This window comes from Centroberyx gerrardi, chromosome 14 (genome assembly GCF_048128805.1).
Source record: "Centroberyx gerrardi isolate f3 chromosome 14, fCenGer3.hap1.cur.20231027, whole genome shotgun sequence".
NCBI classification, from domain to species: domain Eukaryota; kingdom Metazoa; phylum Chordata; class Actinopteri; order Beryciformes; family Berycidae; genus Centroberyx; species Centroberyx gerrardi.
The window spans coordinates 18,446,535-18,473,231 of NC_136010.1; the positions used below are offsets into that span (position 1 = coordinate 18,446,535).

Below are 26,697 nucleotides of genomic sequence, written 5' to 3' on the forward strand. Positions count from 1 at the left end.
GGTATAACAGAATTAGGAAGAGAAACAGAATCAGAATGACTTTATTTGCCAGATCACCAATATTTATACAAGGCTTGCCTTGGTGACATTGGTGCAGAGATATATGAAAAGCAAATTTAGTTACATAAGAACAGAATGGAACACATGGTACAGGGAAAACAGGGCTTCACATCCAGTGCAAGGGGGGCAGTGCAAGACACAATAGACTACATATTACTCTACATATATAAACCCAGGATTCTGTCATTGGGCGGTGTACCATGAGATGATTAATCACATGAAAGAAGTCCTGAGCATTACAGCACATGGACATAATAACCAAGTGTCATAGTGTGGAAAGTCTTGTGCAGATGTAATGAGAAGTAATGAGTAGTGCAAGATTGTGCAAACATTGCTGGCTAATAATAAAAATGATGAACTAAAAAGTAAGAATAGTAGCATCCGCTCCATCTAGGGAGGTAAAGGGGTGGTGGAGGGTCTTGGTCTTGATCTTGGTTTTCACACTGGCATCATACAGCTCCTTTATGGAGGGCAGCTGACAGCCAATCATCATCATTCACTCAGGACAGTTTGCCATAGAGCAGTTCCAATACGATGGAGCCAAAAGTAAAAAAACAAGATCCTGGAATAGAAGCCAAGGGGGTCCAGGTGTTCCGGGACACAACTGAAGGGTCACTTTGACTGCATCATCCACTGAGCAGTTTGTCCTGTAAACTGCAAGCGGTCAAGGAGAAGGCCTCTGACACACTTGAGCTGGGACAGTGTCAGGCAGACAAAAGGCTTTATTATGTCTGAGGTCAGTGCCACTGGCCTGTAATCATGATGAATTCATAGTCGTAATAGCATATTCCTTGTATGAATGTTGCCCTATGCTGTACTTAAATTGACTAGCCTACTGTAAGGAGTTGCAATCTTGCTTCTTAAATATGTTTTTCTTGGGTCACAGTGGTATGTATGCGGGTAGAATAGAATTTCAACATCCCAAATCACATATTCAAAATTCTCTGTGTAGCCTAAATTGATGTCATATCCTTATGTCTTGTTAAAGAGGAAACTAGTGTTAAACCATAAAGTTATTTCTATGATATTGCACAGCTCAATATTAGTATACTATTAAACATGATAACCCTCTTCTAATGCTTTTTTTGTCAATGGAGCAGCTCCAAGTGGAGCTTGATGACATCACACATTAGACTTTTGGACTTTCAGTCAGTTTTACACCACTCTGATGGGCACCAGTGCCCAAAAGTGTCTCAGTATTGTTTCTATTATCACCTTTGAACATCTTGTCATCAGGAAAAGCTAGAATTGAGTTTTGATCCTGTGTCACACTGTTTCCTATTGTCAATCTACATTGCCCAAAAATTGTCTAGTGCATTGCTGCTCTTATTTCTCCCTTGAAGAGAGATTTGTCCATGTACAGAAAAATGTCCAAGGTCATAGGAATAACATTCTTTTTCACTTTTAATATTGCATTTCTGTACCAAATGTTTACACCAGCCTTACTGATAGTACATTTCTATAGGGACGACCACAGAGCAAGGCTGTATGTTTTTTCTGTCACTGTATTTTGTTGTTCATGATTTCAGACCTTTCAGTTTGGGGGTTGAATCTGTTGACTTTTGCATAAATCCTCTGCGATGTGTAGGCCTACTGTGGTTTCATTTGCATAAATGATCTGCCCACAAACATTTGACTATGCTTAAAAGTGATTGCAGTGGTGGGGAAGTGTGCAAATCATTCCTCAGAGAGTAATGAATGAAACAAATTGTGACAGGTCTGTCAGTCAGAAAGATGTGATGTGAAGTCTACTTTCAACCAAGCCTCATGCAAGATCGTTTGGTTTTTGAGGCTGACGCTCACCCATTAAAGACTTGGGAACAGTTTATCCAAAGGCTTCACAATCAATTAAGCACAATATAAACATACAGTACATCACACATGGCAGAATTATCTCACATGCAGTATACATGCAGTACATACTGTGTTTTTAATTGTGCATTGAATTAAATTTAATGACTGCTTTCTGTGAAATAATTTTTGATAATAACTTTCTTCTCCAAGAGCTTTAGATTTATCAGTTCACAGTACAGTGACATTTTTAGAACAATTTTATACCACAGAATTCATAAATACAACATTTTGCACAATGTCATAATGATGCAAAGGAGTTAACCACATAACATTTAAGTACCTTTTTTTTTTTTTTTAGATTGTGCATTCTATTGTAAAATTACTGTTAACAACACATTCCAGTACTATCTGGTTGGGCAAGAGTCTTACATGCAAGTTATTACAAAACAGCACTGTCTGTACCCCAGTTTCCTAACTGTATCCAAAATACAGCTTGTCATTGACTATAGTGTAATATTCCTAATGAGGCTAATGAGGGAATCCTATTCTTTTGTTTACGTGAGCATTTTCCTGTAAGGAGGAGCCTCACTGGACAGATGGTTTTGGGGGCGCTTAATGAGATACTTATTCATGTCTGATGACAGAAATCCAAGAGCAAGGGGGTGGGGAAGCCTTCCTGTCCCCAGTGTGAAACATTTACTGTAGACTGGGAGGATACAGTAGCAGGCCAGTTCCTTAGTTCATCAATCATCTTCTTGACAAATAGTTGCAAGAATTATGAAAGAGTATGACATACGATAGCATCAATTTGATTCCAGCTAAACTTTATGCAGTGACAGATTTATTTTTGATAAGATTTCAAAAATGATTGAGAATTCAGTTTGTCAGTTTATACATTCTAAGCTCCCTCAATCTTTATTGGTAAAGCAGGATACACTTTTGTTTTGGAACTTTAACAAGGGTGCTGTTCTGTTTCTTTGGAAACAGTAAGAGTTAAGAGAGTAATTAATATTTCAGGAGCACCATCACTCCTGATCAGGAATAAATATTACATGTGAAACACACACCAATAATCTGGTTCAACAGTCTTGTGTCTTTTGTATTCTAAATGTCACAGAAGGTAAATAATGTGGAATGTAAAATTAACTAATTTGGGGATTTGGCAGCATAGCAACAGCCACTAGGTAACTAGACAGATAACTGTTAAAACTTGCTCAACATATTTGTTCTGCACAACATAAGAGGCCAACTGGAAAACTGCTGATTGATTGAATTTCTCTTTTATAGAGCAGTCTGCACTGACTAGAGCTCACAGTTGATCAAAATGAAATGAATGATTTTTCTCTACTGTATGTGGTTTACACTGACTTCATATGTAGCCTATCTCCATGAAACTTGGTACACGTGTTCTAGGATATATTAGTCTGTAAAGTCACTTTCAAATTGACCAATGGGAGCAACCTCAACCTCCAGATCATATCAATCAAATATTGAAATTTGGTACCATGTTCTTGGTGTCATCACTCATGAGTGAATAAAGTTTGGTTGCAAGTGGTGCTGATGGCTGTCATACCACACATGATAAATAAAGAATCAAAGATGTTTGAGCTGTTAAAGTTAAAAGGTTTGTTAGGTTGCCATTTCTCTGTTGTTGCCATTTATTTTAGTATTATACATGCCAGATTAGGCTGCATCCTCTGCAACTGCTAATCTTTTACATCTCTAGACCAGGTCCCTGTCTAAGTTTGTACAACAAAAAAGCATTGGCTTTAATCTACTTTAGTCACATTTACTTTAGGTTATGCCCTTAAAAAACAGTAATCCTATAATACACACACTATATATATATATATATGTAGCTCTAGCTCTCCATCACAAGCAAGGGAAGGAAACTGAGGGGAAAAATAACACTGCATTGTGGGCTATATACACATACACATTCAAACTATATATAAAATATACTGTAGGAATATAAGGATGTATAGGCCTATAACATACAGAATACACAATAGGAATAGTATAGTGATACAATAGGAGATAAGGTCTCTAGCCCCTATAGGAATATTGTAGGAATGTTATATGAATATTATAGTGATGATATAAAAAATACCATAAAGTATGATAAGGCCACTATAAACTCACTATTGATTACAGTAGAAACACTATAAATCCCCATTGGACTATTATAGGAAACATATAAAGCTTTATTGCAAACTGTGGGCTGATAGTAGTATTTAGACCTATGCATGTGATGAGACAAATGAAAAAAGATAATGATATTCAAATGCTGACTCTAAGCTGGGCACCAACCAAACATCTTGAATGAAAGTGACGCATATACTGTATGTAACGCATAAATATAATACTCGCCTTTTCATTTTCAGCCCACTTCATTATTAGCTATTTATTGTAACCGTGCGAGGCAAGCCGGCAGCTGCTGGATGGGCGGGTGGGGTGCGGGGCTTGTTCACATAATAGCCGGCGGGTGAAGGCGTGGTGAGTGTGGCTGAGCACAAGGCAAGTGTGCGCTATAGTAGTACAGGAGAATGAACATGGACAGCGACAGCGGCGCGGCTCCCCTCCCCGGCAAAAACACCCCGCGAGCAGACTGAGGAAAGCTGAATGGGTGATCAATATGCAGGGGAAGCTCTGCCTTATCAACACCTAAGTGGGATATAAGCAGCGGTGGAAAGGTAAGACGATTTTTTTTTATGATAGAGCAGATGGAAGGAGACAAAAGTAGACATACACGCATGTGAACGGCAGAGGATCAATGAGCCACTGACTGTATCTCCCAGGCAGCGCCATGGGTTTGGCTCTCACCATGCCGTTGTCATTGACCGGTGTGTTTCCTCAGTAAAACAGGGAGGAGGCTCATTTTATTTGCCACATCTGCCGTTGCCTCACTTGCCGTGGGGCTCAGGTTGTAACCACCCATGTTACAGTAGCCCACAGTGGCATATTCATTGTTCTCTGTGGTCAGTGGCAACTGGCCCTGTGATAGTCTTATTATAGGCTACCAGGCGATACATAGCTCATTTTAATAGTAAAACAACTATAAAATGGTATTGCTAGATCTGTGTGCAAGTTGAAAAGTAGTTTATTATGGGAGAATAAATACATTTTACGGTTTCATAGAAACTACATATAGGTGTAGTCTATCTACTGTAGCTTAGTGATATGCTATAGTGAATTAACACTATGCTATAGTGAATCTAACAGAGATAAGCAGGCACAGTAATGATTAAACAATGATTGATTTTGGAAATGTCACTTGCTCAATATTGAACATGAATCATCAATTTATCATTTCCAAAGGATTCACTTTACACCACTGTGGATCACGCCTATGTCAAAAGCAATAGCCATTGGACAGTTTTTATCTGCCACCATGATGCTTTGTGTGTATAATTTGCATCTTCTATTATAAATTGTATGTGGTTCATGAGTGATTTATACTGTGCAGCCCAGCAGCCCCTGTCCACTCATCAGTGGTGTTTACCAGGATATTACACCTCTTGGTAGTAGCCTAGTCATTATGGTTTTAGTACAGGTCATACAAGGTAGTCACCTGGCAAGTGCTGCAATATTGTAGTTTTTTGGGACCATTTTGATTATTTTATTGTTCTGGCTCGTTCTGGTCCTCAATTTGTTAGCTTTGTATTAGAAAAAACAAGGATGAACACTGACAACTCAGTTGGAGGTTGTCATTGCCCTTTTCATATTTTGTCAGTTTCAGCCTGGATGTTATTTAAAGCACCAGGCATTGTAAACAGGAATTGTTAGTTTGATGGTTGCTCTCTATGACACTGGTCTCCAATGTGAAACTTTATTGCCCTTCCTAGCCGCTGGACAGGACATCCTGCTGAGGACAGTCTGTGTCACTTTGCACTACGACAGACTATTGTTTCTCTTCTGTCCACCTCTTGGAAAGGATGAAAGGGTCACCGCAGGCGTGTTTTGGGGTTAAAATAGCTCCTTCAATACGTCAAATAGAATCAATCAGATCTTGACACGCAGCCCACAATCCAGTCACAGTATTATTTTCCCCTCAGTTTCCTTCCCTTGCTTGTCAACATGAGAGCCAGACAAGTTCGAGATGCTGCCATACCTGTTCGATGCTGCTGAGCAATGTCCTAGCACTCAGCTAGCAACCTTGCTTTTAGGAACCACAGTTTCCCGAGAGACTGTCTCTCCTTAGAAATGTGCTAAAGAGAGAGCGAGGGATCTATTTTTGGAAAGGCAAGTTATATCCTATATTCATACATTTCCCACAGAGGGAAATGTTGCAATATCTGTTGAAAACCTATAGCAGAGCGCAGCAACACTTAAATGAAACAGTCTGGCAGGTGAGAGTTTGAGGTGGAGCTTTATGTTGCTCATGTACACTAATGTCCAATACTGATGGATTGATGAAACCAATTTAACGAAATCAGCTTATCACAATTATATGGAGTCAACAAAGGTGAAGACACTGAATACTTATTGATTACAATGCAGCCAATATCAGTAGTATTATGGTTGCGTACTGTCATGAGATGTTTTTCACAGGGCTTTAGACAGATAGTCACCTAGTCCAGGTCAAGTAAAGTGCTACTACTCCCTTTTCTCCTCCCATTCACATCCCTGTCTCAGCACCTCTCCCTCGGGCTCTGCAGAAAGTCACTGCAGTTCTTGGTAATGAAACTCTGCAGTCCCCTATAGTAGGACTGTCAAAATAGACTGCCAAGAATGGTGTCAACCGGTGGCAAAGCTCTCAGAATTGCAAGTGTTTATGGACCAGTCAGTGTGTCTTGAAGCAGAACTTGGTGTAGTTTCAAGACACATAAATTCTGAACTGAGATGCTGCACTGAGACGGTTTAGGGCCTTGAAACATCTGACCAATAAAACTGGAGACTTTTTAATATTTACCTCTAGTTTTAGTGTGTGGACAACCCAGCAGTTTGGCCTCACTGATGCGTCAATTTTCTAATGTTGATTACAAAGCTGTCTTGACTATGAAATGAACTCACAAACTCTCAACTGATAATCACAATTTCATGCCGCTTATATACTTGATAAGCATCGATCAGCAAAAAAGCATCTGTATCTGGATGTAAATAAAAACAGAAAACAATTTTAATTCAGTTTAATTAAAGTTTTTCTTCCATGTAGATATCAGCCTCCTCCAGCGTTTGGTTCAGTTTGTAGACAGTACAGTGAAGATAGGAAAGAGTGGAAAGACATGTAATGGTATAACTTGACTTAGATTCAAACTCATGCAACTGCGGTGCACTGAAGGTACCTTGTGTGCCTTTCAATAATAGAAATTCTGATTAAATTTAAAAAACAAAAATCAAATAAGAGTGATTGACAAATTTGATTTTATGGAGGACTTCTAAACAAACTTTGTTTTGGTATTTAGCTGGTGTCCGGAAATTTTCACACCTCTCTTTGCAAACACCAGGCTTGTTTGATATTTCACAGACACTGAACGGTGTTTTAAGTCACATTTAGCTTCTCAGCACAACTGGAAATGCAAACATTGGCTCTTGTTTTTGATGATATTGCTTTTCTTGATTTCTGAACACAATCAAGGACACTCAAGGACGCTTCAACATTAAAGTGTCTCTAACTACAGCAGCTGACGCTCCATCAGTACAAACTATTTAGATACTCTGGAGTGGACATGAAGCGATGGCAACTTTAACTGGTACTATTACTATTTTAATATCACCAGGAGGACTAGTTTGAATACTGATATTACTATGATTTATACTGCTAGTACTACCGTGCTTTAGAAGCTGATAAGACCACTGTTAGAGCTACTATCACTATAGCTACTAGAGTGCTGCTTCTTCCTTTATAACCTTCATTATGTGTCACGTTGCAGCAACTCACACTTCTAGGACAGCCACCACAAAATTTACCACAAACTAACACTGCTCAAATATGTGTCCTTTTCAGAGTGGGGATGAGGATGTTACCTATACTGCATAATGACATCATTCATATCAATCATTCACATCATTCACATGAATCACTTCCCTATGATGAGCCTGTTGTATGAAAGCAGATATTATGAAAACAAAATTAATATTTCCCCCGTGTTCTGATTTTCGTAATATCCTGCGCCTCATTGTGTTTATGAGTTTCCCGGATATCACAAACGGTCCGAATGGTTCTCTTTGGGAGATGAAGGTTGATATTTAGCATTTGACCGCTGACAACATTAGTCATGATGAGATATCGGATCAGGGAGAATGTCCTGCACCGTACCCTTCACCTCGTCGTCTCTGCAGCCAGAGGAACCGGGCCGTCTTACAGGCTCAGTACTCTCCGTAGTTTTACCGTTGGTGTTTTCTTCATATAGGCTTATTATTTTTTAACACAGGTACTAACAAGCATCCTGTCCAGCAGAACTACAACCACATAGTCTCTGTGCCCTGATATCACCTGCATGGTACTAGTAAAAATAACCTATTTGAATTTAATCAAATGGAGCTGAAGTCACCGTTGACCCTGCAGGTCTCAATGTCATCAGCACTCAGATGTCAAAGGTCAGCTTACATAGCAGTGACAGTAACAGGAGGCGATTCGCTTGTTGTGCATGCAGTTGTGTCATAACTGTACTGCAAGTCTACTCTATTACACCAAATTTAGGTTGTTTTGCTTTTTCTATCACAATGCATTGGAAATGGCATCTTGTTGGATGGCCTGTTTACAGCCACTTAGGTTCACAGGAAGATGTCACTTTGGTTTCTTGGGCTTCTTGTCTTTGTCTCTGTGGGAGAATCCAATGACCAGATACTGTCTTGTTGAGTTCATCTTGTGAAAATACTTCTCCAATTACTCTTAACAATCATTAGCTTGCAAAGGTTTTCTTTGAATTTTGTTTCAAAAAGTAATATCTGTAAAATAGGCCCAAGCTAGTTGCTCCCGGGTTTGTGTGATAGCAGCGGGTGTGTTCAGAAGAACATGTAAGCATAGAGAGCAGACATTGGCTTCATGGCTTGTGTGTGAGACCAGCGTTCATCAATAATGCATGAAAACGGGAAACTGAGATAAGATAGGTTGCAGTCAGGACATGACATTTAACCAATGTGACGTGTTAAACACTGATAGCCAACGTACATAGAGGACAATGAAATTCTTCCATTAGCTTACTGTAGAACTTTCAGTCTTAATATGGCTCTTACTTTTCATTGTTTATGTAAAATTGAACAGTATTTATTTTTCATTCTCTATGGTTGACAACTTCTACTCATCGTCAAAAGGCTGTGGACTCTGTAAATATGATTCTATATTGAAATGAATGAGTTCATCCTCATCCTGTATTTTTCAACAGCCACCTTCTCCTGTTATGTCTCATATTAACAAGTCCAGGGGCTAAACAAGGCTGATACATGCATGGTTATTCTTTCTAAACAGTGTTAGCACCATACAAGAAGGTCACATCTGCACCGCCTACAAATCTATACTGGGATATTTCAGTGTAGCACACTATAACAAGCTGTCTATACCAGCCAACCTCAGGCTCCAGACTAGACCCATACCCACACCCTGCGGCGCACTACTCGAAAAGCGCCTGTCCAGTCTCTAGAGAGACAAACACAAAGACTGACATTTCTTTCATCTTTCCCCGCCGCTTCTTTTCCATCAAGGTTTAATGCCTGTCTTAACCCCATGGGCCCAAGGCGGGTCTTTTATTGAGGGTGAATAGGCTGCGTTTGGTTGACTAAGCAGCACTGTCTGTTGTGCTGTGACGATAACCACAAACTCATACAACTGACTCATACAAATACGACATGAGGAGTCAAGTGAAGGCTTAAGTAAATCCCCAGTTGTTAGTAACTATGCCATCATTTGTCATATGAGTGTACATTTGTAATTATTGTGCACTTGCGGATTATAGCCTACTTTCTTTTACGGTCACATGTAAATACTAAAATTGAAGTTGGGTTTGATAAAGTCTCTCTTCTATGTGTCGCAAATGAGAAACTGCAAGGTTAGATATCTTTGCTGGACTGCTGGTTCCAGTGAGATATAAATAGCAGTTCTTGTGCAGATTACAGCACCCAGATGATAAATGGTGTAGATTCTGAAAATCATGCCTCATCCTCCCACTCACTTCATCTATATTGTATAAATACCAGTCGTCCAAGCTGAGTTTGATTCTCATCTGCTGAGTTAATGACCGCTTACAGAAATTTCTCAGTAGTGCATGTTTGTTTGAGAGGCCATTTTCTCCCTATGAATTTCTGCTTCACACAGGAATATAATATTTTCTGCACCATCTAGTGGTCAGCACATTTACCCGCCTCTGGCAGCGTGCTCTGCTCATGCCAAACAAACTATAATGGAATGCTTATTACACAGACAAATTGTATGACCCCGTCATAACTGTATCAAACTCAAATCAATATAACAATACTCTTGGTGAATGTCACAAGCAGCCGCACTCAAAATTAATTGGATTTATTGAATGTGCACTTTTCATTTAGATCATGAAAGACGATTTATAGCTGTGGCGATAAAAAAAAGAGACGTTATTCAGTGGCTGTAATTGACAAAGTGGTCATTAAAACAATACACATCGAATAATTTACAGGAGTGGGTGTGTCCACCTTTCAGGAAGCGGGACAATTTGTTTAATCATTTTTTCTTTGCAGTGTGGGAAAGGAATGGATGGAAAGTATAGTATATGTGTGTATAGTAAAGCCCATTTGAGATGTTTGAGGCACTTTCTTGGAGTGAATCTACCTTCCTTTTGTAATCAAATAGTTTTTCACATTGTACAGTGAAGATGGACAGGAAGAGGAGGTAAGAGAAACCTGATATCCAGATCCAAACCCACTCAGCCACAGTACAGTATATGGATGAAATAAAACTCTAAGCTCTAGAAATAAAGACAAGCTCTAAAATTCCTGAGCAATTAAAAATCTATATTAGCAGACAATGCTTCAACTAGAAGTTGAATGTTCGTGCTATTATTGCTTGTTTGTGTGGCTTGTTCGTGAGTCGGATCCGGATCCGCTCCAAAATTTAATGGGTTCTTCCTTGGCCCATGCTACACCCTTCCATGAAGTTTCATGAAAATCGGGCCAGTAGTTTTTCCGTAATCCTGCTGACAAACAGACAAACAAACAAACAAACGGCACCGAATACATAACCTCCTTGGCGGAGGTAATTATTCAGATGGTGTGACGTTTATATTAGCCACCTACACTAGCACTCAAAGTTTGGACACATCTGATTGAATGTTCTATGTTTTTCATTATCTTAAAGCCATTTTGATCTAAAGGCTTATGCTTAAATGATTGAAATTTGTGTTTTAGACAAATATAAATAGTGAAGTTGATGCCTATGTGTGAATATCTTTCCAAAGCCTTTGCCTTTCCATCAAGCGAAAGGGTGGCTACTTTAAAGAATCTAAAATATAAGATATTTTTGATTTGTTTAACACTTTTTTGGTCACTGCATAATTCCATTTGTGTTATTTCAGAGTTTTTATGTCTTTCCTATTATTCTAAAATGTGAAAAATAGTAAAAAATAAAGAAAAATGCGTGTGTCCAAACTTTTGACTGGTAGTGTTTGTTTCTTGGCTGACCCATGTTCACTGAGGCTTAGTAGTAAACCCTAAACTGAAAGGCTGTAGTCAGGAGCCTGACCCAGACTGCACCTCATTAGGTCAGATCTGACGTCACACAAACCTGCCAGGGTGCAAGGCGTCACCGGACCCGGCTAGCACCCGGCCAGCCGTCCAGAGTTAGTCAGCAGCCTGGATGGAACAAGTTGCTGGTTACAGTTTTATGGTCCGGATCCAAGACGAGACTGTCAGAGGATGAGGTCTGGCCAGGGATGCATCCACACCTGCACTCTCCCTGGAGAGCTTTACCAGGTACAACAAACTGCTGGGTTCACTCCAGGTGTTACAAGTCGCCATCAGCCTCATTCTGTCAGATAAAGGGGCTGTTGGATCTTCAGGATGTATCTTTCAGTTTGCGAGCGGGTTTTTTGTAGTAAAACTGGTTAACCTGAATCTGTCATTTCCAGTGGCTATTCGATTTATCAGATCTAGTGTGCTTCCAGTGTGTCCTGCTAGGTCAACCTTCTTCTATCGCAGGCAGGATTGTTCGAAGGGCATAGTGGTGTTGATGAATATCTTGTGTAAGCATATAGTGATGTTTCCCTTCCTATACTGTAGGTATATGAGACCGAGAATACTGGATTTCATGCATGCAGAGTTTTGCCAGAATCTGATATGGGGTTGTGGTTTACTTCCCTGTCTGGACGGCTGCATGTTGATTGGAAGTTGCTGCATGAATGTTTCACTCTATAGGGAGACAAAGGTGACTTTTTGTGGAACAATGCAGACATTTGTTTACTCAAACACTGAAGAGGCTCAGGGGCTGAAAGAGTGAAAGTTAAATGTAAAAGACAGAAAATTTAAGAGCCTCAAATCCTTGGTTTGGTTACCATGGCGATAAATCCTTGAGACAATGGTTTTCTTGTCATTAACAACGTCAATGTTTCTATTTCTTCTAAAAGGATCATTGTATGTACCAGCCAGGCTGTGGCTCAGTATGGATCCTTTTTGATAGTAAATAGCTGTGTAGGAAGAAATACACCTTACAGATGTTTGATGCCTTTGTCTTACCTTTCTTCATTTTGCATTGACTAGTTATAGTAGCATTACAGAAAAGAATTGGGCTTTATGTATACTGTACTGCCATAGTGGTGAAACTTTACCAGTACACAGGGCCTGATGTCACTGTCCCTTATGGTGATGAATAGCAGGTAACTGCCTCTCTTCCTCTCCCTTTAGATGACAGAAGGCAGACTGTGCCAAGTGCAGCTGCTGGATGACAGGAAGCTCGAGCTGCTGGTTCAGGTATGATAGCTCCTGACACAAAAACAATGATGTGACAACAACATTTCTGTGATGTGATGACGTGTTTTGCATGTATTCAGTGGGAATTTATTTAGAAATGTACAAAGAGGGATGGTGGGGAGGTATTTTTGGGCATCCTGTGACACATCAATAAGGAAATTCTTTGAACTGTTTTCACTTACATGGGGGTTGGTTTTATCTATTGTTATGGGTTACAGTAGGTTTATACTAAAATATGTGATACTGAATCTAAATCCTATTCCACAGCCTAAGCTGCTGTCTCGTGAACTCCTCGACTTGGTGTCCTCCCATTTCAACCTCAAAGAGAAGGAATTCTTTGGACTAACGTTTGCTGATGACAAGTATGTAAACTGTTAAGTTTGTGTTTGCAACACTATGTATATTTAGAGATGTGTGTTCACCAAAAGCAGTATTCTGACGCTCCAGTGTGTTTGCTGTTGCAGTGGTCAGTGTAAGTGGTTGCAGATGGACCGCAGAGTTCTTGAACATGACTTTTCGAAGAAGACCGGGCCCATCGCCCTCAACTTCCTGGTCAGGTAAAGCTTCTCCTCCTCATGCTAAGCACATGCCCTCCAGCAGGGAGCAGTCCTGTGTTGGCGTGGAGTCAGGAGTGTGAAACCTTCCAGCTGTTAATCAATGTTCATGGCAATTTTATGATGACACACATCCATCCTGGTCATAATCTTGATAATACATCACATGATGTTTCTCTGGATTTCTCTGCACATCGACGCTTACTGTCACCAACTAGCAGCTGAAAAACCTTTGACTGAATAGTGTTATTTTTCAAAATTGCATAGTAGGCAAAAGGTCAAACTGAGGGTATCATGACCCTTTAAGTAGCACCTGGTTTTACATTATCTCACATCTTATGTATGTCATATATTTTAACAATAACAGAGTTTCATGTACATTTGCTTTTATCATTTCTAGGTTTTACATAGAAAACATAACACAGCTGAAAGACATCATAACGGTGGAGTTATTCTTCCTGAACGCAAAATCTGCCGTCTACAATGTAAGTGTTTGGGTCTCATTATTCTGCTTTTGGAACAATGAAGAATGAAGAATTACTCTGCTAATCTTGGTTTCTCAGAAGGACAGCGAGTCCCTGATGATTCACTGTCTCTGGCCCCTTCACGCAATCTCTCAGCAGCTCAGCCAGACAGTGGCTGCAGGGCAATGTTTTCTCTCTGCTGGCTGGAATGTCATGCAGGCACACAGTCAAGGAAGCTAGACTTGCACAAGAGTTCATTTCGAAGATATACAATGGTTATTGTGGGTTAGTCATCAAAACAGAGCAGATACTGTCTTTTGATCTAGAAAGCCTTCCCCATAGTGCATTTGACCGCATTCTATTTATGTTTTTTTTTTTCTGTTGAACCTTTATGTCTCTCAGGGGATTATAGAGGTGGAAAGTGAAAACGTCTTCAAATTAGCAGCAAATGCTTTGCAGGTTAGTGCTTTTAATTGCCTGGCATGAGTACATTAATTGCTGCAACTATAAAAGCATATAAAAGCATCTCATCTAATAACATGTTTTTGTCTCTAGGAGGCTAAGGGAGACTACACAAGGTAAGAGCATATTATCATCTTGGTAAGAGGTATTTAACAGCGACAGGACAAGTTAATAATGAGCTTTTAGCAAAGACATTCAATAGTTCATTTGTTTCTCCAGAGATCCAGACTACAAAAATCAATAGCAGTGTTGTGTGAGGCTTACCACAGAGTGCTGAGAAGCTTGCACCAGTCAACTAATGAATCTCATAGTGCTGATAGAAGCCAAGTATGGCAGACTAGAGGTGACTTTTCACTGCAGAGAGCTGCTGTAAATCTAACTGTGTTTAACAGAGCTGCCTTTGGAAGTCATTCTTCCAGGGTTCAGTGGGAAAACCACAGACCTTTGTGCATGTTGCCACCTGGCTTTTTCCAGCTGAAGGAGTAAGGTGGTTTGAGACTATAGCCATCTTTGTTCATTTCAGTAAATTCCTTATCAAGGGACTTTTTAAACTTGGGATGAAGCATCTGTGGCTCCTTTGCACCTGGCCAAGCTCAAGAAGTGATTATTTACATATCATCACTGTCCTGTGAAAAGCTTGTACCTCCAGAAAGTCAACTTTTTGGGAACTAAGAAAAACAGCGCTTTTAGCAGTTTCGTTGTTGTTTTTTTTAGCAATTTTTAGCCTGACCACCATGCAATTTTGAGTTTATCCAATGGGTTTTGAAAAGCTTTCATAAGAACCTAGGGTTGTAGAATTCCTTCAACCCATAGAGGAACATGTAATCCTTCAATTTAAGTTGAAAAATGAAAAGCAAAGCAAATTGAAGTTATGAGGTTTTCACATGACAGCAGTGATATATTTTTAAAGGTGAACTGCTTGACCTTAAGAGCTCAAGAACGAAATCATTGCATGTTATGTCCCTGGATGGTTAGCTCAAATCAATTTTAAAAACTGTTTTTTTCTGTTTCAGTGATGAAAACACTAGAGCGGACCTAAAGAAGCTTCCAACTCTTCCCACCAAAGTGCTCAAGGAACATCCATCACTTGCATACTGGTATGTTTATTGGAAATGTTGGATACACTATGTCTTGTAAGTCAAGCAGGCATATAGACGTAATCTCTTGGAAAGGTCATACATGCAGCACTATGCATATACCATGCAAAATATGAATTACAGCATTATTCTATAGTGATGATGCACAGCTGTTTTGGAGTGAAAAGGTGTCTTCTTAATGTGACGTTACAGTGAGGATCGAGTGATCGAACACTACAAACAGCTGAAAGGAGTCTCCCGAGGACAGGCCATTGTGCAGTGAGTATTGGAAAAACAATAAGTGTACTTCACAGCGGCTTGTTTACCACAATTCATCAGACAAGGGACATTATTTTGCCTCAACTTCATAAATCTTTCTCTCACTTCCGCCAGCACCACCTCTCTCTCTCTCTCTCTCTCTCGCTCCCTCTATCTCTGGCACTCCTTTTTTCATCATCTGATAGAAATCAATAGCCCCCCTCGGGTTGCTGCTGCCCAGTGAATCATTGTGATTCACTGTAGTGTATAGGCATCTTTAACAGATCACATGCCCATTCCCAGTACCAGCTCTTGTTTCCAAGATAAACCACATGCAGATGCTTTTAAAAAAAAACAGCTGGTGGGTTTAATAAAAATTGTTTTCATTTTAGGTATTTGACGTTGGTGGAATCGTTGCCTACGTATGGTGTTCATTATTATGAAGTCAAGGTAAGCCTTCTGTATTGATTCATGGGAAATAACAGCTGTTGCACCTGAATTTGAGTCAGCCACCTAACTGCGCTCTTGCTTCACAGGACAAACAAGGGATCCCGTGGTGGCTTGGAATCAGCTATAAAGGAATCGGCCAATATGATCTGCAGGACAAACTGAAACCAAGAAAGGTAAATGTTTCATTTCTAATGCGGCCCCCTCTCTAAAATGGCCACTGCTGCCGTTCTGCTTCACTAGTCGACTGCAGGAGCATGGACATGATTGAACAGGGCATGGATAAGGATTTCTCTTGTTGCGCACAGCATAGTGATTCACCAGCTCTGATACATGCATCATCTGTTCCACTCCAACAAGGGTTGGGCCTCCAGCTCAGCTGCTGCAGACGAGGCCAGACTTGACAAATCGGGGCAAATGTCAGGCTACAGCACTCTAATGTTACTGTGATGAACATGATTCTTGGAGAGTACGAATGCTTCATGTATGTTGCCAGAAAATCTTTCCATGTAAACCATGGATTGTGGGTAAAAACATATCTACCTGAGACAAGAAGTGTGGTTTTGTATAAAGGACTTGAGAATCTTATATGATGTGTGAACCTGCTTTTCTTGTTCCATTGGTTGTTGTTTTAGCTTGTGAGTTGATAGGAGAAACACCCATGTGAGTGATCCTTCAGCTATGTTGTTAAGATTATGACTTACAGTATGTGACTGTGGAGCCGAGTGACACTTCAGTGCAGTGTTGTGATCAGAGAGGTGGAAAGTTCAGAACAGGTCAGATAGACATGAATTGTCAGAATACAATTTACTGGCATCGTCTTCCTGGTCAAAACTGCACAGCTTTATCCATCTGTAATTGCAATGTTCCAAAATTGTGTAAGGGACTTGTGGCGAACAGCAGCTTGTTGTGGAGAGGAGCAGAGGGAGTGAGTTGGTGATGTCAAAGGCAAAGGGGCCGGATCTGGGCGTTATCCTGCGTGTTCTGAGAATACCTGAGGAGACAAGTTAGGAGCTGACAGGAGGCAGTGCAAAGTATGTGTTTGTGTTCAGAGCAACTATCCAGGAAGGATTAAAAACAGCAACTTAAGAAACAAGACTTGTGAACTTCTACTGGTAAGGCTGGATGCTGCGGCTCTCATTGTTCTGTTCTACCTTGAAAGTAATATTGCAAGAAGACTTTGTTGTGGTTCTATAGAATTTCAAAAATAACAACATTGTTTACTAATGTTCTATGTCGGGTTAAAGGGGTTAAAATGTTGAATTTTAAACCATCATCATCATCGATTAGATTTTTATAATAAAACTGTGCGGATGTTAGCCCATCCACACTCGATACTTGATACTGAATGTTCAGCATTGTGATACAAAACAATACATGAGCAAAATACATGAGCATTGTAATACGGAAAATTCCCTAATGCGTCCACATGCAATATCATAACAGCGTAAAACCATTATTTTCTCTGTGCTGTCTGTACAACCACAAATGTGCTGCTCATGGGTTCGTCTCGCGTCTCGCTCTGACCATTTCCAGACATACAAGTGAGTCACTGACCAAAATAGATTCTTCATATCTGGCTGCAGCACCTGGTGATATAGGGAGGGATGTGATGAGCCATGGAGAAGGCTGTATATTGCGATGAGTCTTTGTGTAATGTCCCCTTGTGGCATTATTCTCTCCTCTACCACCTGCATTATTGCAGACTTGGCATGACAGGCGGCCCAGACTGTAATGACAGTTCACGTTACAGTCTGGATTTTGTAATGACTGTGGTTTAGGTATGCCGGCCAAAAACACCTGCGCTGTTGAATTTTTTTTTTTATCATAGTTTATTTGATGTCAGTCATGATACTCATGATGCAGAATCACAGATTATTGTAGAAATTATACAAGAATATTCAAAAGTATTCATGGGAATATTCACAGAAGGATTTTGACTTTGTAGCCAGCATCTCTGGAACTGCACCAGCTCACTGGCACCATTTCAATATTTCACTTTCATTCCACCTTTCTATATTTCAGGTTATGGAATACAGAGCCCAATTTCCATTTGTCTAATCAGTTATTGTTATTTCTCCATTTTTGCTCTCAGCTATACCAGTGGAAGCAGCTGGAAAACCTGTACTTTAGGGAGAAAAAATTTGCCGTAGAGGTTAACGATCCTCACAGGTGAGAGCGATTCTTCATTTGAGGCACATTTTATAATCCTGACTTTGGCTGTTTGTACAAACTGATAATTTTGTTGTTTTCATTCGCTTCATTTAGCATTCATCTAAAATAATCATTCATATCTCTGTACCTTTAATTTGAATAGTGTTTAAAATTGTAAGTCAACCTACGAAACAATTTGTTTTCTGGTACGTTCCTGGCAACAGGAGGGCAGTGACCAAGCGCACATTTGGGCAGACAGGCCTTCTCATCCACACATGGTATGCCAGTCATTCTCTGATCAAAACCATTTGGGTCATGGCTATTAGTCAGCATCAGTTCTACTTGGACAGAAAGCAAAGCAAAGTAAGTATCACAATGATATTACCTGTTGCTTCTCAAACTAACTGCATTGTGCACCTACTAAGTTTAGTTCCCATTATCTGTTTCTTCATCCCTTTAGGCAAAATTAGGCACAGCGAGAAGTTTGGAAGAAATCGCTATGGATCTCACAGAGCAGGGAGGGTCGAAAATAACCAGACTGGGAGACACTGGGTTGAAGAACAACCTCATAACGGCCAGCAACGGGAGCCTGGTATCTACAGGTCAGTCAGCATTATTTCACTTCATGTAGCAAGTGTCATTATATCAGATAATGTTTATTTAGTTCAAGTGTCATGTCCTCACAAGCTCCTCTCACTAAGTTCTGAAGTATAAACACTGAGCTGTTTATGAATTCAAAAATAAAGGCAGCAACCTGAAGAGTGAGTTCACCATCTTCTCTGGTGACGTGATATGATAATCCAACACCAACATGCTTGAATAGATATGTATTGTACACTATACAACCATGCATCAATGGACAAAATAGTGAGAATATCCTTTTCACAGGTTCTGCAGATTCTGAAGTGAGTGAAGAGCAGAAGAAAGAGAAGATCTCTGAGCTGAGGAAGAAAGAACAGGAGATCCAGGATATTTTGTCCAAGAAAACAAAAGAGCTGAAGAAGATTTGCCTGAGAGAGGCGGTGAGAAATCACTTTTTGTTGCTCTAGGTCCGGACTGGCATATATTATTACAACATGAAGCTTTTTCAGCCAGATTCATTCAGCTGAACCCCTTCTGTTAAACTGTGTTGCTGTGCGGCCATCAGAACATTGGTTTCTCCGGTTATTTTCAGTTCAGTTAAACGTGTGGGGGTTTCGTTTTGTGTTTTCAGGAGCTTACGGGCAAGCTGCCAAAAGAGTATCCCCTGTCTGCAGGTGAAAGACCCCCCCATGTCAGGCGACGAGTTGGCACCGCTTTCAAGTTAGATGACCTTTTCCCCTACAATGAGGTCTGTATTTAACTGGTGCAGTTTAATGGAATGCAGCAGCAGTTCATGTCTTGTCTTCTTCTGTTTAGAACTGTGTGTGAGATTATCTGTTTGTACCATGTATTTTGCAGTATGAGAATGCATTACTCTTTTTGAATGTTAGTACACTGACCTTCTACTTTGTAGTATAAAACAGACATCAGTCACATCAGTGGCTTTACAGTATTCCAAATATTTGGGAATTATATTAATAAGGTCTAGTTGACATAAAGTTGACTGCAATCAATTCTGCAACTAACTTCAAATAAATAATGAAATCAGTTAACAGGTATTATCTGGTTTAATACTGTGTAGGTATGTACTTGTTCTTTAATATAATCTCTGGGGATGTGCTGCTTGTGCTGCTGTGCAGGACCCCTACCTAAGGAACCTGGAGAGCAGGTTTGCCCTGCAGCAGAAGATTGTGGAGGCAGCCAAGAAGCTCGCAAATGAGGCAGAGCTGTGTAAAACGGTCAAGAAGAAGAGGAGAAGGAACTGTTTGGACGCCATGCACAGACTGCAGCAGATAGAGGACGAAATGAACCAGTACAGGATCAAGAAGGGAAAAAAGCCTACTCAGCGAGCCTCGGTGATCATTGCAGGTACGATGCAAGTTGGCAGTCACAATATTGATAAGACCTGTGTCACTGGATGAACAGACTAGGTATATTCACAGTGAAGATGCAGTTATTTGGAATTTCACCTCTTTCTCCAGATGAACTTGTCCGCTCAGACTGCAGTTCCCTGTCTAGTCTTCCGCTGGACGATGGTGAGTCACACAACACTCACTCTGGTGGGCTGAAATATGATCTGACTTGTTATTATTTGTTCTATGTGCAAGAAAATGAATGTCACCTTTTGTTATGACTATCTATAAAGCCAGTGTCAGTATTCTTAGTCAGTGTTTTTCTGTGTCCAGACGACTCGGACGGTGTCAGTCAGAGGCCGCGGTCCCGGTCGGTCCAAGGCTCGCCTCAGCTCAGTCCGCTGCGTTCCCTGGGGACAGAGTATGATGTGGACAGACAGGGATCACCAAGGGAAAATCACCATCACAAGAACCTCAGCAGGTGGGAAAACACATCACCCGCCCTGTTCTATTGAGTAACTGCCATAAGGCGTAGTTTGAAGCCTAACTTGTTTCACAGCTTTTTTTTTTATTATTGAAAAGCAATGATGTTATATTTTGGCAGTGCCCACAGTGTTTGCAGCATCGTGTTTGCAGCCTCATTCCTGTCCTCACCTGTCACACTTTCTTTTTTTTTTTCAATCCTCTCCCTATTACCACACCCTTTCAGATTAGCTTTTGAAGGCCAGGAGCCTTCCCACTACTACCAGAACCCAAGAGAGGTCTCCTCCACCCACAGTAGCCCCTATAAAACCCTTCCCAGACCTCCCAGAGATCCACGCAGCATGCCTCCCACCCCGGTTATGACCCGCAATGCCTACAGCAGCAGCCAGCTCAGGTGTGATCACTGCTCCCCAGCATCGCTAACCCAGTGTCTTCCCTTCTCACCTACAGTAACCCTCACCCCAACCAATCCCTGCTTCTCTCCAACCCCCACCCTCAACCTACCCAACCCCCACCCTCAACCTACCCAACCCCCACCCTCAACCTAATCCCCCCCCCAAAACCCTGACAATTAGGGATGGGACGATATGCTTTTCTCACGATACGTTTCAATACGCGATATGCAGTTTACGATTCAATACAACCGCGATACGATGTAATAAATAAAAGTTCAATGACAACAAAGTCTGACTTTGCAGAATTATGTTTATTTCTGAGCCACAAATCTTTCTGGCAATGGTATTGACTTGTTAGAATGTAAACAACAATAACATTTAAAAAATGTATGGCAAAGTGCAAATAATTTAAATTCAATGGAGAGCTTGTGAAATTATGACGGCAAGCTGTCTCATTTGTGCTTACTACAGCAGGATAAAATGTAGATGATATTGAAATAAATTTTTCTGTCCCACGATACGTATTGTCCCATTTTTATATTGCGATATGTTGAATTTCTATATATCGTCCCATCCCTACTGACAGTTATTTTAACTAATCATGTCAGAACTATTCCATAATATCTTTAATTCTTCTGATAGAGAGTCTAACATGACGAGTCGTCTCCCCTCCCCAGGTCAGAGGGGTCCTCTCACTGCTTCAGGCATCGCAGCGGCAGTCTGGAGTCTCAGCCTCAGCTAAGAAAAGACACAGACTCAGAGAAGCCGGTGTTTATCTTGTCACCAGCCCACCGCAGCAACAGCACAGAGGCCCTGGAGGATTGCTCCTCCTACACCAGTCAGTCTAGTCTGGACTACTGCAGCGCGGCCAACTCCCACTGCAGTACACTGGACTCCCGAACGGCAAACATGCATCGTCTCCACAGGAGGGTGGAAGTGTATGGGAATACCGGGAGCATGCCCAACTTGGTCCAGCACCATTCTGGCTGTAGTTATGTATACGAGACCCCAGCACACTATGCACCCAGTGCCTACTACGTAGCCGGCTACCCCTGTCCGGACATGGAGCCTTACGCTAACGGTGCCTATGTGTATGAGAACGAGGTCGAGGGCCACTACAACGTCAACCCCTCCTACCAAATGAATGGGTATCACGGACATGACAGATACAGGACCTACAGCAGCGACCGGACAGACGCTCTTTCCCAGAACCCCTACGCCACAATGAGGCCGCCGCGGAGCAGGCAGGGGCCCAGGAACGAGCTGCTGGCCAAGAGCATGCAGAAGGCCTTGGTGGCGGAGCATCTGAGGGGCTGGTACCACCGCTCCGGGGGGCAGAGGGAGGGAGGGAGAGGGGTGCTGGCTGGCTACGACTACGACAGCGGCTCGCAGCTCAGCCTGGGCTACCAGACCATGCCCGCTCCCTTCAGCCACTCCAGTCGTACCACCTCCTATTCCTCAGGTAAGGCACTGTCCTTGAGCACAAGCCAAGTTTATTTGTATAGCCTTTAAATGCAGTTGCAGTCTCAAAGGGCTTGACAATGCCCACGTTATGAAACAGTAAATGAAGCCGACACCCCCTCAACTTTAAACCCTCAATGAGAACAAGGAAAAACTCCCACGAAAACCTCAAGAAAAAAACTGGAGGAAACCTTGGGAGGGCTATTCAGACTCAATATTTCATTGTGCAATTTTATTTAGTCTCTTTAGAATTTTTCAACAAAGCAATATTTAATAAAATCTGCACTGCAAAAACTGACAAACTTGTTAAGTCATTTTATCTTGTATCCAGACTTATAAACCTTATTTTAGGATTTTTTTAAATTGCATTCATCTTACTGCACTGGCAGATTTTCAACAAATTTGGTAATATTACTTGTTTCAGGACATTTACTTGGTAAAAGTGAAATTTTCTTGGAGGAAGTTTCTTGTTTCAAGATTTTCTTCTTTGTTTTATGATGATTTCTTGAAAGAAGTCATATTGGCATGTATTGAGTAAAATTTTTTGAATCCAGCAAGAATATCTGCCAGTGCAGTGAGATAATTTGACTAAAAATATCACAAAATAAACTTGATAGGTCTGGAAACCAGTTAAAATCACTGGACAGATTGTCATTTTTTGCAGTGTGATTTTGTTGTAGTGTAATGTAGGGTTACACATATATATCGGGCTGATGTTGGTCTTTTATTAAACATAGGTTATCAGCCATGATAGTGTCATGTTGTTCGCTGCCGATATGCTGGAGGTTCCTCCCTGAACGCAGCTACATTATTTTCTCTGCACATTTTATTTATTAATTGAATTGCTCAATTATGGTATTCCCCAACCATTGATTAGGTGTGGTGGGTCACCCTGCCTGAAGGAGCTGCTAAACCACTGAAGAGAATTTAATTAATATGGATTTCAATGGAGAGTTTTAGTGGCACATGATGGTCTAAATGCTGTTTCAGAGGTGTTTCCACAATGACAAGAATTAAATTCTAGGGGAAAAACAGAATACTTGTAATTTTTTGCCATGGAAATGGTAGAATTTAAAGGTAGTTTTGATCAGAAGAGGAACGCTGCATGGGCTTCAGACATGTTCATGTTCACTGGAGGTGCTCATTGGACATGTGGGGAGTCCATATGTAAAGGAAAAAAAGAGAAGAAAAAACCCAAGGCACTCTCCTCTGTATAAAGTTAAATCAGTTAAATCAGCCTCCAATTGCCTTGTCTGCCTGTCTAAACTACAGGGTCTCACTTAATGCCTGCCTATATTTTAGACAGGCAGACAATAGGAGGCTGATGGGAGAAGCAGTCTGTCTCTGTCTAATTATCTACACCTTCCTTTACAGAATTTAAAGGCAGTTGAATAATATACAAAATATTGGCTATTGACGACTTCAGTCTAAAAATATTGGTATTGCTATCGGCCTTCAAAAACCCATATCAGTCAACCTCTAGTGCAAATTTATAATTATGTGATGAAAATGTAAATTCTGCATGTAAAGTTGTGCAAATATCAGTATTGTAATAACATATTGCCATAATAATGCCGTTCTGTGAAGTGTAATTGTTTGTTTTGCAGTAGTGAACCAAGGGGTTGACGTTAAGGTGGACTAAAGAGTGTTTCCAATAACAACACTTATAGAATTACTACCGAGTTACACTCTGATATTAGCTGAGTGTTTTTTGCTCTTTCCTTGTTTGCAGTGTCCTCAGTGGCGAGCACAGGGAACTGGCGCAACCAGCTGGCAGTGGGCCTGTCGGAGTACGAAACGCCCGACACACCTCAGCACTCTCCCCACGGAGCTCCTGGTGCTCCGTACAGCCGCAGTCCCACACACAACAGGTGAGGACTTTGTCATTGGCCGGAGTTCACAAAACCTCCAAAATGAAGCTGTGGACGCAATGGGAAGGGAGTGAGAGTTTAGAACGATCACAGATGATCAGGGAGTCAAATAGCTCGCTGAATTTAATGATTAGTGGGATTTCAGATAGAATGCTGGTTGCTGTCTTACAGATATAGGTAGATACTAATGTTTTCTCCCTCCCGTGCTCAATGGCAGGTACACACAGGAATGCTATCCCTATTCCTTTTCATGCATGCCTGTGGCAGCAGTAATACGACTTGTTTGTGTCCTACTCTTCCTCTGAATGGTTTCTGCTAGAAAGGGATTTATCCTCATGTCGGCATGTTTTATTTTACTCTTGTGTGACCTGAAACGAATGCTAAACTCCTAATAAATGGGGATGTGAGGATCTCCTTCCTTCCTTTCTTCCTTCCTTCCCTCCCTCCTAACTTGCTGTTAATGTGTGCAGATTTTCTCCAGAAAGCAAAGTGTCGAGGTCTGACACATTGCCTAACAAATCAGAGTCAGTTGAGGTGGTTGATGCTGTGGCCACTAGTACAGATGAACCATCAGACAACCATGCTAGCACTTAAGGGTGAGATGAAACGCAGCGGGCTGCTTTGTGTCGTACTGCCAATCATCTTTATTTTGAGATCCCATCTTTATTAGTGTGTCACCTCTGTAGCACTCATCGTTTAATCAGATCTACCTTATGTTTTTTTTGTTTCAAATCCACAGTTTCATATTGTGATCTGCTGGTTTCATACTGCTTTGCCATCAATGAAATGAAATTATTTTCCAGGCGTGTCTTTTTTTTTTGTGTTTGCTCAAAATCTTTTCAGTCCTCACCTTGATGATCTGTTTAGCATCTGAAGTACCGCAAGACAAAGACATATTTGAGTGTATCTGTCACATGATTAGAAAGTAGAAAAAAGCAAGTTCCCATTTATCATTTGAAGCCCAAGTCACATGCTATGCTTCACAATATGTGTGTTCATTTGTGTATCGCATTTCCATATTCATGCTTAAATCAAAAGCCGCTCCAGCATAAGATTCAATCATGTGTTGCCTTATTCTTATACAGCTGAACTACCTCTGACTGAAATATTCTTGTGTCACTACCTGAACAGATTCCACCTGGACGGAAGCTACATGAGCATCCGCTGAAGAGGACCAAACCAAACATTGGCAGAAATAACGCCATAGCCAGTTAGCACATGAAGGGGATGGTGAAGTTGAAACAGAGGCCGTTGTACACTAATTTCTTGCTGCCATAACTCCAAGTCTCGGAAGACGCTCTGCCTGTTAAGTCGGGGCAGAGATGCAGACCTCATGTGGAAGTAACCTCTGAACACAACGATGACACTCTTGAATGACTTTCCCATGTGCCTTGGATTGGATGGATTGTACAGGCAGATGAGAATGCGGAAAAAGTCACAAAATATAAAGTGTTGCGCAGCCGTTCTGGATTCAGACCCTATTGTGTATTAAGAAGGAAAAGAAGCAACACTCCACACATTTGTACTGTAGTTGGTGAATCCAGCTAACTGTATTTTAAGAACTAGCTATTGCCTTATACAAAATGCTAGGTGATAGGATAAAAATGATTTTCACTACCCTCATCTCAGTAAAGTATGATAAAAAAAAAAAAAAATGTTTTGAACATAACATCCAAAGTTGAATACAAAGGTTGAAAATGTTCACAAATGACATGATAAAAAATGAATCTATCATTCATTGCAGCAGACTGTGTATTCGACGAATTTAGATTTCTTCCTTTCTCTAACCTTTGAATCAGATTGTATGTATTTGTCAATATTGTTTATAGAACCATTTGTCTTTGTTAGTGCCGTAATGTGTTTTAAAATGCATGTTGAGAATATCAATTTTTGATAAGAACTTCAGCCTTTTTATATTAATGTAAGACCACCACTGCCCTGAAACCATATTCATTTTGTCATTTGTTTTCTCACATATTTGTACAGTCAGTGTGTAGTTATATGTTGTTAGGCGTTGTCATAAAATATTTTCCATTCGGAACAAGGACATGAATAAATACTTGTGTGACACACACACATGCATGTTGTGTAATTCATTTAGGGGTCATGTGTCGTTGGTAATCAACAAGTTCAAATTTAGTTTTAGTATACTTGAATATAAACATGAGTTTTTATAAATATGTTTTCTTTTACAGTATACAACTAAAAGCGTACTTTCAATGTGCCAATTGAAAAATATTTCCAAGAACTATGTATCAGACTGCTTTGCATTATGATCTACAAAAGTCATATGGAAAAAAAAACTCCTTTCCCGTTCCCCTCAAGGCAGATCACTCCTTCTGGCTTTGTCTCAACTGTTTGTTGTTGTGCAGCACTTCAGAGACTAGAGTCTTCCAGGGAACTCTGGGA

The 26,697-nt window shown here is 40.7% G+C and overlaps 1 protein-coding gene across 1 annotated transcript; it reads left to right on the top strand.

Annotated features, from left to right (window-relative positions):
• The first annotated feature begins 4,486 nt into the window (after positions 1-4,486).
• On the top strand, positions 4,487-26,362 carry frmd4bb (FERM domain containing 4Bb). Its single transcript, XM_071894546.2, has 23 exons — positions 4,487-4,547; positions 12,664-12,729; positions 12,997-13,091; positions 13,194-13,286; positions 13,684-13,768; positions 14,150-14,206; positions 14,303-14,325; positions 15,223-15,306; positions 15,499-15,564; positions 15,936-15,993; positions 16,080-16,166; positions 18,086-18,162; positions 18,369-18,507; positions 18,605-18,746; positions 19,033-19,166; positions 19,358-19,474; positions 19,866-20,094; positions 20,208-20,261; positions 20,412-20,559; positions 20,788-20,955; positions 21,634-22,418; positions 24,150-24,288; positions 25,420-26,362. The coding sequence occupies exons 2-23, from the start codon at positions 12,664-12,666 to the stop codon at positions 25,454-25,456; spliced, it is 2,883 nt and encodes a 960-aa protein (XP_071750647.1). The 5' UTR covers positions 4,487-4,547; the 3' UTR covers positions 25,457-26,362.
• The last annotated feature ends 335 nt before the right edge of the window (positions 26,363-26,697 follow it).

Bases quoted from the DNA above. Each gene is read 5' to 3' on its own strand.
- frmd4bb (XM_071894546.2), top strand. From the start codon at position 12,664: ATGACAGAAGGCAGACTGTGCCAAGTGCAGCTGCTGGATGACAGGAAG. The intron at 14,207-14,302 runs GTTAGTGCTTTT...TTTTGTCTCTAG, and splicing joins TAGCAGCAAATGCTTTGCAG to GAGGCTAAGGGAGACTACAC. The intron at 19,475-19,865 runs GTCTGTATTTAA...GCTGCTGTGCAG, and splicing joins ACCTTTTCCCCTACAATGAG to GACCCCTACCTAAGGAACCT.